This window comes from Pelodiscus sinensis, chromosome 32 (genome assembly GCF_052426305.1).
Source record: "Pelodiscus sinensis isolate ZL-2025 chromosome 32, ASM5242630v1, whole genome shotgun sequence".
Lineage (NCBI taxonomy): Eukaryota > Metazoa > Chordata > Testudines > Trionychidae > Pelodiscus > Pelodiscus sinensis.
In genome coordinates, this window is record NC_143083.1 from 4,288,935 (window position 1) to 4,304,035 (window position 15,101).

Genomic DNA, 15,101 nt, shown 5'->3' on the forward strand with positions numbered 1-15,101 from the left:
TTGGGCGTCCAAAAGGGGAGTGCACCCGTCCTGTGCACCTGTCCTGTCCATTCTGGACTACCTCTTTGAACTTAGGTCCAGTGGCCTCTCTAACTCCTCTATCAAAGTCCATGTGGCATCACTCTTTGCCTTCCATGTTGGTTTGGCAGGAGTGTCTCTGTTTTCTGACCCTATGGTCAAAAGGTTCCTTAAGGGTTTGGATAAGTTGTATCCCTTGGTTAGACCCCCTCTCCCCGCTTGGGACCGTAACCTTGTTTTGTCTAGACTTGTGTCGCCCCCCCTTTGAGCCGCCGGCCACGTGCTCTTTGAAGCACCTCTCTATGAAAGTTGCATTCATTGTGGCCATTACGTCAGCTCGCAGGGTCTCCGATCTGAGGGCGTTAACGGTAAACCCGCCCTACCTAGTGTTTACTGACAATGTGAGGCTCCGCCCTCACCCTGCTTTTCTCCCCAAGGCGGTGTCACCGTTCCATTTGTCCCAAGAAATCTACCTCCTGGTTTTCTTTCCAAAGACCCACTCCTCCCCTAAGGAGCAAGTGCTCCATTCCCTGGATGCTAGACGTGCGCTAGCCTTTTATATTGACAGGACTAAACCTTTTCGCAAGTCCACTCAATTGTTTGTTATTGTTGCTGGCAGAATGAAAGGGCTTCCCATATCGACCCAGAGGTTGTCCAATTGGGTCGCAGAGTGTATCAGGGAGTGTTATGCCTTGGCCGGGAAGGTCCCGCCCCGGGTTACAGCACATTCCACCAGGGCGCAGGCATCCCCTTTAGCTTTTGGGGCGCAGGTTCCAATCACTGAAATCTGCAGGGCGGCCACGTGGTCGTCGCTCCATACTGTTACGGTGCATTACGCGCTGGCACAGCAGACTAGGGAGGACGCAGGGTTGGGCTCTGCAGTCCTCAGCTCTGTATTGTAAATGTTTGTTTTATCTGTATCACATTGCACTTTCTACAGTTTTCTGTGTTTGCTTAGTTGAATAAATTTGTTCAGATTGTTCAACTTTCGTGGACTTCTCTTTGAGTGCTCCTCCTCCTCCTTGGAGTGGGGTTGGCTTGGAAGTCACCTAATTCGAATGGACATGAGCAACCACTCAAAGAAGAAAAGAACAGTTACTTACCTGTAACTGTTGTTCTTCGAGATGTGTTGCTTGTGTCCATTTGATTACCCCCTTACCTCCTCTTCGTTGGAGCGTCCATCAAGAAGGAACTGAGGTGGGGGAGCGCAGGCAGAGGTACTTGCGCCCCGCCATGGCAGCGCCACTCCAAGGGGCGCCCTGCCGGCGCTAAGGGTACCGCTAGGGAAAACGCTCCGGAGGATGCGGTGCACACGGTGCGTACACCTAATTCGAATGGACATGAGCAACACATCTCGAAGAACAGCAGTTACAGGTAAGTAACAGTTCTCTTATTCCTCCACACAACTCTGCCTACACAGTTAAATTTTAATGCTCAACACTTTGGGTCTGTTATTTCTAGGCCTTTGGCAGTCTGAGAAGAATGCTGCTGGATTTTTTCCTATGATGTGACTTTTATGAAATACATAATCCAGGGTAATAGCATCAAGTCACTAGACTTTCACAGACCTGATAGATTGTTCTCCATATGGGAAGGCTGGTGCTGTGCCTTTGCTGGAAGTAACCAAATGCTGCTTGCTGCATTCACTGGGCCAGAAGCGCTTTGAACATCACTTCGTCTCAAGGTCCCTTAAGAAATGGGGGACAAAAAATCCTTCTGTTCTCAAGCTTGGTGTCAGGACAGTGAGCAGCATAAAGTTAACTCTGCCCTCTTGCACAGTGATTTCAGACTGTACGGTGGTGGTTTCTGATACCTTTTGCTACCTTAAGGAAACCAACACGTGAAACACTATTTGTAAGTCAAAAGTCTCTTCGTGGCGTGTAGAGTCACTAGTTAAAAATTGTGTAACCTGAATGCAATCTGTTCTGGCTAAATAACTGGTTCTATTGTGCATACTGGTTACAATACTGCCTCTGCCTTTGTGACTTACTACAAAAAATAAATAAAGCTGCTCAGCAAGATACTATGAAATGCACAAATGTGCCCTTAGATGGAGCTACTGTGCTGCCTTAACTCTAAATGAAATGCAAGGTATCCACAGAAGAAGTGATTTCACAGCCTCCCCTAAGCAGTGGGTTTAGTGCCATGGTGATTGTGCCATTCTCCTTTCCCAAACCCTTGGAGTAGGTGACAGAGGGGTTTTGATTGTGGATGAATGTAATATGCTGTATTTTCCCCAATGTGCAGAACATTGCTCTTTATCCAGTTGCTCCTGAGTGCAACACCCTTTCTTTTTCCCTTCTTCAGCCGTTGGCAGTGAATGCTTTGTCTCTGCAGAAAATCCACCTAGAGTTGGGATATAAATGGGAAGGAATCATAGAGTTGTGCTCCTTTTCCCCTGCCCAGTCCCTGTTTTCATATACATTTGAAATTCTTTGCTCAGTTCTTCTCCTGCCTTTTCTGAGAATAGTGAGTGTGAGACTGAAAGAGAGGTAAGATTGTAAGGGTTCCTTGTGGTAGTCGGGTGAATGTAATGTCCATGAATTGTCCTAGAAGTCAAAACAAGTGGCATGAATTCTATATGAAAAATTGAGAGAGGCTTCAGGAGGAAGTGACTTAACGTAGTCCCAATTTTCCCTGACATACTTTCATTTACTGAAATTCTTTGAAGCATGTTCTGTGAGGCGTCTGTGTTCTATTCCCAGCTCAGCCACAGACTTAGTGTGTGTCCTTGGCGAGTTATTTTATCTCCTTGTGTTTCAGTTTCTCATGATTAAACTATGGTTGGTGCTTCCCTATCACTCAAGTGTGCTGGGAAGAGAAGTCTGAACTACTGAGAGATTATCCTGATGAATATTACAGAAAAGTCTGTAAATAAATAGCTGTGTACTTTTAAAAAATATATTTTCACCCACTGTGTTAAACTCTAGCAAACACAGAACTGCAGAATCTATGAAGCAGTCTAGTTCATTTTCTTTTCTAGTGCAGGATCATTCTTAATTGTGCAGTACAGTTTTTAATATTTCAGGTGATGGGACTTGCCGTGTTGATCTTGGAAGACCATACCACCAATAGGTCTTACTGTTAAGATAGGGTTCCTGTGTCTGTGTAGGCATCTATATATCTGAAATGCTAATTTCTGAGATGGAATTTCACACCTATATTAAAGGGGACGTATGATGTAAACTTTGCTATTCCTTTTTTGTTTTGTTTTACTTTTTCAGGAAAAGAATGCTCAGTTACTGGGGACAGCACAACAGTTATTCACCCACTGCCAGGCACAGAAAGAGGAAATCAAACGGCTTTTTCAACAGAAACTTGATGAGGTATGGGTTAGCCTGGTGCAAATGGACTGACAGTGAATGTTTGCAGAGAAATATCCATGCTAGGAAGTAATAATCCAGTGTAATTGAAGTGTTTCTCTGCCTTTGACATCTTGGCTCTTACCTGCTGGTGGCTGGACAGCGGAGTGTATTTCCTTCTCTTGTCCTGTCCATCACTGTGGCTTAAGTGGTGGCTTAACAGTCCCACCACCAGGCCTTGATCCCAGGAGGTGTGTTAGTCCTGGGCTGAATTCCATTCGGTAACAAAAGATCCCCCAGAAAACACTTCTTTTCCCTAGTTGAGCAGACTTGCTAAGTCTGCCCAATCATTCTCCAAAATCTTCACACGTGCACGTTGGTGATCTGCAGATTTAGTGTTGGTGTTATCACTGTACCATTTTATTTGTGGATTTAAGACCCCAGCCACTTCTGCTTATGAAGTGGGAGAACAGAACACACTTGGAATCGAACCAGGGATTTCATTCATCTGCACAACAAACCTCAACAAGATGCTGTGCTGTTCTGATAAATAACCATGGTGGGATGAATCAGTAGCTGCCCATCTGGACAAGTATCAGAGGCGTAGCCGTGTTAGTCTGCATCTGCAAAAGCAACAAAGAGTCCTGTAGCGCCTTATAGACTAACAGATGTATTGGAGCATAAGCTTTTGTGGGCACAGACCCACTTTGTCAGATGCATGTAGTGGAAATTTCCAGAGGCAGGTATAAATATGCAGGCAAGAATCAGGCTAGAGATAAGGAGGTTAATTCAGTCAGGGAGGAGGAGACCCACTTCTGGCAGCTGATCTGGAGGTGTGAACACCAAGAGAGGAGACAGTGTTTTAGTAACTGGCTAGCCATACACAGTCTTTGTTTAATCCTGAGCTGATGGTGTCAAATTTGCAGATGAACTGCAGCTCAGAAGTTTCTCTCTGAAGTCTGGTCCTGAAAGATAGCCATCTTGCAGCAAAAAAAAAAAAAAAAAGTTTTAATCAGCTAATGGACTAATGAATGGAATTTCCATCAGCTTTTAAGGTGGCTCCACTAGCTCCTGCTCCCTCCCCCCTTGCTGCCTCTCTCTGATAGAGACAGCAAGGGGTGGGGGGGAAAGAGCGACTAGTCACTTGGTCATATGATCCGACTAGAGGGTCAGTCCCTGGGTTGTATTCCCAGCTTTGCTAGTGACGTGTTTGTGACTGCACAAGACATCTCACCTTTCTGCCTCCGCTCCCATCCATAATGTGGGAATGATGATGGTGATAAATTGCTGCTCAGAAATGTTAGGGAGTTTTTAACAGGACTGTGAAAGTGGGGTGAGTTCTTGAATGATGGGCAACATAGAACTGTGAAATACTGTTGGAATTGGAATACTGAGTCACACTTTAATCTAACCCTTTCTCATCCTGTAGTTGGGAGTTAAGGCTCTGACGTATAATGACCTGATTCAGGCTCAGAAGGAGATTTCTGCTCACAACCAGCAGCTGAAGGAACAGACAAAGCAGCTGGAGAAAGATAACAGTGAACTCAGGAATCAGAGCTTGCAGCTGGTGCGTACTGTGCTTCCATCTGACTAGCAATGTGTGAGCCAAATGATGGTCGTTATATATAGATGGCAGGACTTGAACTGCTGTTTTCTTTTTGTATCTTAATGAGTACAAAAATGGAACGGAAATCTTAGTTCCTCTAGAGCCTAGAAGAATGTTATACATGCAGAGAATGCTGTGTTGGTGATGGGAAGAGCTGATGTGTCCAGTTCTTGTGCTCACTGTTTGGTTCCTACACTGCCTGTGGCTTTCCTTTAGCCCTAAACTTTTTGGCTTTAGAAAACAGTTGCATTCTTTTTTCTCTTAATTCTGAATCAAATGCATTTCAAAAGAAGGAATCTTGATCCAAAGGGTGGGGTGGGTGTGCCATTCTCATGGAAGTTTTCATTTAAATCCAGAAATATTCTGATGTGATTTGATTTGGGTGCCCGCAACTTTATCCACGGTACATGGCTGGGCAGACATACTCTGCACATACGGGATAGCAGTTCACAGTTGGGGTCATAGAACACTGTGGTGAGGAAGTTTGCCCGGGGCTCACTTGCTGTTGCTATCATTTTATATCTCTACCACTCTCAGCAGCTCACGCAGTTAATGTTGGGATGGGAGAAGCTGAATGCAGAAGCATCTAGGGATGTTGAGTAACACACCTTACAGAGCCTATAGGACCCACTTCCAGCTGCATCAATTGGGATTGGAAACCAATTTTTCTGGGGTTTAGTTTTCAGTATGATAGACGTTGCCTTCCAAATGTCAGTGGGGAGGAGGGTGGGAGTCTGCCGTGCCCCATTAATCATTTGGAATTTTGAATTATATTTCTGACCAAGCCTTTAATACTCTTGCAGCTTAAAGCACGATGCGAAGAACTGAAGCTGGATTGGTCAACACTGTCCCTGGAGAGCTTACTGAAGGAAAAGCAGGCACTGAAAAATCAGATTTCCGAGAAACAAAAGCACTGTTTGGAATTGCAGGTAGAACCAGGAGCAAATTTAGTGCCACCCGCTCCAAGTTGCATTCAGCTTGTTTTCCAGTTAGGGCACGTGATGATGATGATGTTTTTTGCATAATATGATATTGGAACATACATCTGGCTGCTGCTATGGTAGCGTAATGGCAAAATGATTAGCAGGGGTTAATACAACTAGGAAGATCAAAGCTTCAGATAACTTTTCAGGTGTATAAAGGGCAAGTAATGGAAATTTGCTTGGCTTCCAGTATTGCTCTGAGCTTTTGAACCCGAGCATTGGTTTATCAGCTGTTCTCTGTTTCCTTAAAATGCGTTGTCTGGTGAAAAGAAAGGTCCAACTGGTTTTATTCTGTTTAGTTCTGTTGCACCCATATTGTATCTCCTGTGTTTCATGTCACACTTCTCTTCCCATAGAAATATCTTGCCAAGAGGACCTTTCTTTTCACCTGGGGTTGGTTCTCTTGGCTTCTCATAGGAAGTTGTAACCCAGTCCAAATGTTGTACCTTGGTTGTACCTTTTTTGTATATGGTATCTCCCTCCCGCCCCCCATCTTCCTATATTGTTAAATTGGGCTGTATTTTGATTTAAATCTGACTTTTTACGCTCTTTATTGGAAATTGTCTCACATGCGCGAGATGTTCACTACTTTTGTGTGAACATTTCTTTTTTCTACCTCTGTCTTTTGTTTCACAAATCCAGAGCGTGTATTGAAATTTTGTTTTTTAAATCCTAGATTATTTGCTTTGAGTTATCATCCAAAAAAAGGAACACTTTTTCTGAGAAGCATCTGGAAGGGAAAACTCCAAAATGTGGTATAATTTGTAGGTCTAGTCTTTAATCCTTGTCCTCCTCTTCATTTAAAGATCAGCATTGTGGAGCTTGAGAAAAGTCAAAGGCAGCAGGAGCTCATGCAGCTGAAATCGTATATGCCGCCCGATGAATCTCTGTCGGTACAACTACGCAATAAAAATCGTTTAGGCCGTGAGACTGAGGCTGATCACGGCAGATTCCAACTTGAGCTTGAGTGCTCTAAATTTCCTATGCCTCACATCAATGGCATGAGCCCTGAACTGTCCATGAATGGCCATGCTACTCCCTATGAAATCCATAATGCTCTTAGCAGGCCCTCTTCTAAGCAGAATACCCCTCAATACATGACCTCTCACCTGGACCAAGAAATAATCCCTTGCACCCCAAACCACAGCAGCAGACAGAAGGTGGACAAGACAGCAAGCTTGTCCTTACCTGATTACACCAGGTTTTCCCCAGCTAAGATAGTCCTAAGGAGACACTTGAATCAGGACCATGCAGTCAATGGAAAAGCAACAACTAATGAGATACATCAGAGGTGAGAGTGGTCAGTTCCTGTGTTGGGAAATGAGGTGCGGTAATGCTTGTCGTGTTGCTGGTAATATCTACAGACAATAGAAGTAGAATCTCCGTTTAGATTCTAGTGTGGTAAAGCTTTGTGGCATAGCCCTTAGCTAGTATATTCAACAAGGGCAGTTGATCAGGTAAGCAAGGCAGTAATGCCTTGAGTTTGAAACAGGAATTAATTTTGGAAAAGAGCAATAGAAAGCAAAAGCTAATTCTGTGCATCTTTGTTCCAGAGCTGACCATGTAAAAGAGAATGGCCTTACATATCCAAGCCCTGGAATTTCAAATGGCATAAAGCTGAGTCCTCAGGAAACTCGGCCCTCTTCCCCAGCGGCCTTACCGATTGCAGGAGAGAAGGTAAGGGATGGACTGGCTGCTCTACACAGAGCTGGCAACAGACATGTTGCTTCTCATGGAGCCAAACCATAAAAGCACTAAGCTAGAGGTTGTGAATTTTGCTCCTTACTGGTAGCCATAGGAAAGGTCAATTGAGCATTGGGTGTGATGTCCAAGATGTCAAAAGAAGAAACTGGAGAATAGAGAGACTCTGGTCACAAGCTAGGTTGGCAGTGACCAAAAGCTGTAATGCTACCTGATGCTGTCTCAGTGAACTCAATAAAGTGAGTAGGTGGTGTTACTCGAGTTCTGAGTGAGCACTTGTCTACATGACCAGTCCCCCCTCCCATCACTTGGGCATTGGTCCCATGGAGAGGCTGAGGAGAGAATGTACCACTGTGTGTGAACTGTCCTCTCCCATGTAGCAGCACCCATTCCGGAGTCAAGTTGATGCACACCACCCGGTGGTAGTGCTAGGAAATTTGTCATGCTGCTGCCTGCCTGTATCTATTCCGTGGACAGAGAGTTTCTGTCTACAGTTCTGTTCGACAGGCACCTTTCTTTCTCACAAGTGCAGGCTTATATTTCTCATGTAGGCACGTTTTAAGGAATAAGAGGCTGTGACTCCCCACATCTTCGCAGATATTTGGGGAAACAAGCTTTCGAAAAATTCCCCCCTCACCCCCAGCTCCGCCCTGCCCTTTGAGGCCCACATTCGAGCCTCCATCCTCTGGCCCAAGGTGATCTACTCCAGATTCCTTTGGACACTGGCACTCCTCTGTGGTTGCGGTGGGTTGTCATTGGCTGAATTGAAAGGCTGTCTTTGTAATGCATCCGACCTTCCCAGACACCCATTTCTTGGATGTAACATGCAGCCTGATGGGAACAAATGAAGCAGGATAGTATATGGGGGAAACGTACACGGTGTACTTTATATCAAGATGTATTCTAAGATCTATTTCTTAGCGTATGCTAAGAGATCGCATGGCTTGGTCGTGGTCGGGGAAACTTTTACTAGTAACAAGCCCCCATTTGAAACAGGCTGCTTGTGTGTTTGCAGGTTTTGCGAGAGAGGACTTCTGCAAGTAATGGAGAAACTATCACCAGCCTACCTATCAGTATTCCTCTCAGCACGGTGCAGCCCAATAAACTCCCTGTTAGTATCCCTCTGGCCAGCGTAGTCCTACCTAGCCGTGTTGAGAAGGTGGTGAGTAAGGGATTGTCAACACTTTCCATCCCTAACTGAAAACCAAACTGGGCAATAATCGCATACGGTGCACCAGAGTCCTGGCCAGGATGTTGAGCTAGATTACTTATCATTGATACTTTTGGAGTGACTGCTGATGCTGGCTCTACCTTGACCTTGGACCTAGTGTTTGTTAGGTCAGCATGTGCCCTGGACAGGGGGAGAGAGGATGTCCCTGTCCCAAACAGCTTGTGTTCTGAATTTGTGGCATGCTGGAGAGGCAGACATAGCCTCATGGGTAGGGCATGGAACTGTGAGTTAAGAATCCCAACTGCTCATTTCAGCTCAGCTGCGACTTCCTAGGTTGTGTTTGTGCCGTGCTGTGAAATGGGCACATGCCAAGCACGAGCTGTTGCAGTGGGGTTGACTTTTCAGGTTTTACACCTGAAAGTGTTTTGGGACCCGTATTTATTTTCTGTGCTGGGGTGTATTTCCAGGGGGAAGAGCATGAAAAGGACAGTGAAGGAGGGCGGATCAGATGAGCAAGAAGTGTTTACTCCCTTCCCGGGGGGAACATGGGTTTGGAATCTGTCTGGATGGTAGTGTGGCAGGGTTGGGGGGCAAAAGGAGGGTTAATGGCTCCCCTCTCAGCCCACTGAACCATCTCACGCTGGCTGGATGTTTTCCAGATTGTGACCCCGTCGTGGTGTTTGAGTCCTGTCCAGCAGTTCACCAGTACATCTTTGTGCAGCAGCATGCAGTTGGGCATACACGTCCCCCCAAAGCCCATTGTCCCACAGATCCACAGGCAGCTGCAGTTGGAGGGCATTGTAGTTGGTCTCCCTTGTCCCCTCTCCCAGCGAAAGGCCTTGCAGTTGTTGGAGAACTCTGTCATCTTCATTCCAGGTGGAGACTTCTCTTAACATGGAAGGAAGTGGTAGTGAGTTACACTGCTGCCCTGGGGAATTAGGGCTTTCTTTGGCACACAGCGTTGGCTGATAACTGGTTTGGCAGAGGGAGCACTTGATTCTGAAGTCTGTGAGCGCCTACAGCATGTGAATCTTTCTGTGCGCACTTGTGTGTGTACGTGTAGTGGGGCAGCGCAGGGTAGCTCTATGGAAGTCAGCAGGCCTGTGCTGACTTACAGCTGGTGGGAGTGTGGCTCTGGCTAGGGTTCCTGATGGTTTATTGCTTAGGGAGGTATCTTGAGAACAGAAATACTTGAATAGCACCATGCCTTCAATCTGAGTGCACGCCTCACTGTGTGTGAACTGAGGGTACGCTGCAGCCCTTTACTCCTTTCCAGTCTGCACTGTAGCTGTGGATTGAAGGACCTGAGTTGAAGGCAGAGGAGCCCTCTTTGATGTGTTTATATAGCACTGCCACAATGGGATCCTGATCCGTGACTGGGACTCCTGGATGCTAAGTCAATGTAGATAATAAAAGTCGTTGATGAGATGGAACTGTCCCGTAACCAGGCTAGCCCTTGCATAGGCCAAACTCTGACCTAGTGGTGGCAATGTGCTTAGGCTATGTCTAGGCAGTCCCTATTACAGATAATGTAGCTGCGGTGGGTTGGCCCCCTATTCCAAACAAACCTGTGCCTTGCTTATAGCTGCAGACGTAGATGAGACCGAAGGGTACATCGTTTTCCGTCTTTTTGAGTTTTCCCCTTTCTTCCTCCAAGGAGAGGAATCGCTTTCAGTCCCTTTCCACTCTTTGGGTTGTCAGCAAAGGCTTATCCTGGGAACTCTACTGCCACCTGTGTAAAAGAAACACTTCCTTATGCTCTTGGTTGTGACATGGTATGTGAGCCCAACAGTTCTAGAAACAAACTACAGCCCAGTAGCAGGAGGTCACCAAGGCTCTTGGGATTACTTGAGAACTCTGTTTGTGCACCAGTACATTGCTGGTGACCTGTGGTCAGCCAGTTGGTGATTATTATTCCAGGTGGGAAAGAGGAATATTCCCTGGGCATGGACAATGGCAGCTTGAGGAGACACTCAATGAGGCTCCTGAGATCCCATCGTGCAGTCCATGGTCTGGTTCTCGTGCTAGTGCAGACGGTGTGGTCTGCTGAGAGCCCGTGTCTCTGCATGCAGTGGTGCATTATAGTGACATGCCCTCCCTGCAGGCCGCATCAAACGAGAAGTAGCAAGTTGCCAATGCAGCCCTTGGCTTGGTGATGTTTGGGCAGCCTGGAATTAAACTGTAATTTTCTGAAAATATACAAAGCCCAGAAGGTTTAGGCAATCCAGAGCGATCGAAAGCGATGGAATGCACTAATGCCTGTGAGTTCTGTTCAATGAACAGCTATTGAATAAACTCTCTGGATTGAAATGCCCGTGTTTTTTTTCGCTTCCTCCAGAGAAGCACACCTAGTCCAGTTCATCAGAATCGAGACTCGTTGTCAACACTTGAAAAACAGTTTGGTGCTAGTTCTCATAATGGTGTGAGCAATGCTGCTGGAAACAAGCCACTGGCTTTGGCTACCTCAGGTAATTAATTTCCCCTCTGAAGAACCTCCTTTTATTACGTGTGCTTGAGCATTTGGGCACTGGGAGTCTATGGCCCCTGGTGTTTCGGAGCTGGATGTATGGTGCAGTTTTGTATGGAGAGGCTCGATGTTTCTGGGTTAAGGAGGAGAACCTAGATTGGGGGTGAAATCAGGCTGAAAAAGCATGAAAGGAAGGGTGATTAAGTGGCAGAAACGTGTGTGGCACTTCTGACAAAAGACTCACAAACCACGATGGGCAGTTGGTTCTTGTAGAACAGCGTTTCTCAACCGTTTTTTTTATAAAGTGCCCCTGTTTCAAAAAAAAAGAAAAAAAAAAGCAAGTACCTCCCCTTTAAAAAAAAAAATACCCTTAGTACCTACAGTTTTCAGACACAATTTTTTTTCTACCATTTCAACACATTTGTTTAAACAACGTAATCGTGGCTGGGCAGGCGATGACATTTTTTAGTGTAAAAAGTACAAAAATAGTGAAGTGCTGTAAAACTTAAAACAAAAATTCAGTTTTCTCCGAATGTCAGTTGTGTTGACGGACCCCCCAGACTTCTCTCGAGTACCCTAAGGGTACTTGGACCACTGGTTGAGAAACACTATTGTAGATCAGTCTTGAACTCCTAGCCTGGGAAGTCCCCCTTAGGCTCTCTTCTAGTATCTGTATCGATTGACTTCACCTTCCTGCCACCGCGTGTCTGTTTGGGGCCCCGCTTAGCCTCCTGGTTCTTCTAGCTGCAGCTGCCATGTGGAACGCTGGCAGAATATTGCCTCCAGTTCTTTCTCTCATCAGCACAAATGAAGGATGAACAAAGGGTCTCCCCAGCCTTGGGGACATCCTACCTTCTGCTGCACCACTACTGGATCCTGTTGCTCCCCAGTGGTTGGTGCACTGTGCCAGGGTTCCCTTGGAGTAAGAGAAATGAGCTGGGCCTTTTACTATAGTCTGGAAAGGCAGCTGTTGACTTCCTGACTGCCATTCTCAACACTGGGAGCTTCACAAGGGGCAGGAGCCGTTTCCCCACAAACACCCAGAGACCTTTTATTCAGGCTTCTTAGACCAGTGAGTGCCTTTCAGCATAGCCTGCAGGAAGCTCTCTTCCACAGCTGTAGCCTCATCCGACTTGCATGGTCATTGTTCCTCTGGGTACCACACCCTCAGGGCCTTTGAGGGGATGAATGCTTTTTCAGCAGAGCAGGACTGAAGGTGGCTCCTTCTGAAGCCACTAGACACTCCTTGCTTAGCCAAAAGGGTGCTGCAGGGTAACACCGGGTTCCTGCGTCCCAACTATTCCAAGACAGAAGGCCCGAACTATAGTCTAATTCCATGCATGATGCATCACTGCTGATACTAATGAGCTTAATTACTCCCCTTTTCCTCAACTCCCACATGGGTTCCTTCCCTCCCCTGACTTACTGAAGATCCACCACTGTGTTCTCCCTCTTCCTTTTGGTTTGAGGTGGTGGTGGGGTGTGTGTGTGGAGGGGGGGAGGGGCCGCTAGGTTTGCAGGTGATCAGGTCTGTTTGAAAGGAACCTGGCCGACTCTTGCTGTGTGGCGCACAGGTTTGTGGGTTCTAATCCAAGGTGAACTATTTTTCCTGAGAAGGCACTTGAGGAATGACAGAAAATGGGCTAAAAGCAGGACACTTGCATGTTACGTAAGAAGGTCCCATATTCTGTAAAAGGGAGCAGAGTGAACTGACAGATGTAAGTTAGTTCACCAACCCATCCAGTGGTGTTCTTGGCTTCACTGTATGAAGAGCAGCCTTGCAGAGCTCAGCGCAGTTACTGCTTTTGCCGGGGTTGCCAATTTCTTAATGCAGAGAGGAATAGTTGTACGCAGACATATCCCAGAAATGTGATAGAGATGTAGCCGTGTTAGTCTGGTGTAGCTGAAACAAAATACAGGACTATGTAACACTTTAAAGACTAACAAGATGGTTTATTAGATGATGAGCTTTCGTGGGCCAGACCCACTTCCTCAGATCAAATAATGGAAGAAAATAGTCTCAACCATATATCCCAGAAATGTAATCTTGCTCGCACTGGAGAGTACGCACCTTTGCTCTTCTTGAACGATACATTCCCTTTCAACAGGTTTTTCATATTCTTCTGGCTCCATGGCAGTTAATGGAACTCTTTCAAATAGCCCAGCCCACCTTAACCATGGTGTTGATCAGGCAGCTGTGGACGACTCGGGGAGCCTGTTTAGCTCTGTGGGGTCTCGGAGCTCCACTCCACAACACCCTTCTTTGCTAATGCTGCAGTCACGGAACTCCGGGCAGAACTCCCCAGCTCACCAGCACTCAGCAAGCCCCAAGTTAAATGGCGCCCCCCAGAGTATGGTAGGGGCACTGCAGTACGGGGATGCACAGAAGATGTTTGCCGAAGGAACAAAGGGAGATTTTCAGCCTGATGCCGCTTTTTCAGATCCGGAGAATGAGGCCAAGAGAAGAATCATCTTCACGATTTCTCCTAGTACAGGAAGCGTGAAACAGTCTCCTTCTAACAAGCACAGCCCCCTGGCTGCAAGCATTCGGATGGACTGTGGCCAAGCACACATGCAGGATGGGAAGAAACGTGGTCGAAGGAAGAGATCCTCCAATGGGAATCTGAATCTGAATTCTGGGGTGTCCCCTAAACGCAAATCCTTACCAACCGTGGCTGGGCTCTTTACACAGCCCTCGGGGTCACCACTCAATATTAACTCCATGGTAAGGAAAAGAATGATGGGAGTTATAACTAAGTAGAGCAGAGGGGAAGGGCTGTCACTGTCCCATGGCCCAGCGCACTGCCCTGGCACTGCCCGCTGCTGCTGGGAGGATGCTACTCTCACTGCCCCCACCCACAGCACAGTCTTGGGAGCTGCCCTGGCCATGGTATCGGCGCAGGCAGCTCACAGAGTGCCCTCCCTCCCTCCGGGGGGCAAACCCCATGCAGAGATGCAAATGGCCCCTGCAGACAGCCACTTTGAGTGGCATGCAGGAGCGCAGCAGGCAGAGAGCCTGCCTGAGGGTTTTGCTGGCTGGGAGCCACCTAGGGTAAGTGCTTCCTGGTCAGAGCCTGCACATGGCACCCCACTTATGTCTACACCCTGAATCTTGGCCTCAGGTCATCCCTGAAACTTGTGCACCTGGTCACAACTCCCTCCCAGATGCTACTCCCCTCCCCCAGGCCCGAATCCCCTCCTGGACCCTGCACTCCTGCCCCAGGTCACAACTCCTTCCTTTACCCAAACTCCCTCTTAAACCCCACAGCCCCTCCTGCACCCCAGTTCCCTTCCTTGGGCTCTCTTCTTCACCCAGCCTGCATCCCCACACTCTGCGCTTCCTCCATTAATATCAAAGAAGAGCGCAGCCCTTGATCACTTACCAAATTGTTGGAGTGCCCCCCATCAAAAGTTATTGCCCACCCCTGAAGTAGAGGTATATTTTTGGCATATCAGTACTGTGCGGCATTACAATTTTGGTGTAATTCTGACTCTCCAAGTGCCCATGAAACATAATATATTTGCTTATAGTGAAATCTAAATTTTACTGCCTAAATAAATTCATTAAGTGACTTGAGTGCTTATGTCCCATTGACTTTAAGCAACTGGTACTCAGTAAGCATTATAAAACGCACAGCAGATGTTCCTAACGAGGATCGGTAGCTTGCATTCATCATGACATCTGAAATTGATATTTGAGGTGAAATGTTCTAGCCCTCTCTTCTCCATGCATTTAACTGTCTACTTCTGTTGTCTTCAAGATCAAGTACTCAGTCCCGATAGCTCCGAAAGGAGCCAAACAGAGTCTGGGATTTTTAGGGTTGTGACACTGAAGCACAGCATTGACTATTGG

General features: G+C 46.7%; 1 protein-coding gene across 5 annotated transcripts in view; it reads left to right on the forward strand.

The window, feature by feature from the left end:
- DOT1L (DOT1 like histone lysine methyltransferase) overlaps nt 1–15,101 on the forward strand; it is a 112,813-nt gene that overhangs the window by 84,581 nt on the left and 13,131 nt on the right. For 4 of the 5 annotated variants that reach the window (XM_075903195.2, XM_075903194.2, XM_075903197.2 and 1 more), the window contains exons 17-24: nt 3,243–3,344; nt 4,750–4,887; nt 5,730–5,855; nt 6,716–7,200; nt 7,463–7,586; nt 8,626–8,772; nt 11,120–11,249; nt 13,357–13,973. In XM_075903195.2, the coding sequence (XP_075759310.1) occupies nt 3,243–3,344; nt 4,750–4,887; nt 5,730–5,855; nt 6,716–7,200; nt 7,463–7,586; nt 8,626–8,772; nt 11,120–11,249; nt 13,357–13,973 (1,869 nt within the window). The remainder of the gene's footprint in view (nt 1–3,242; nt 3,345–4,749; nt 4,888–5,729; nt 5,856–6,715; nt 7,201–7,462; nt 7,587–8,625; nt 8,773–11,119; nt 11,250–13,356; nt 13,974–15,101) is intronic. The other variant, XM_075903196.2, reaches the window with a different exon arrangement.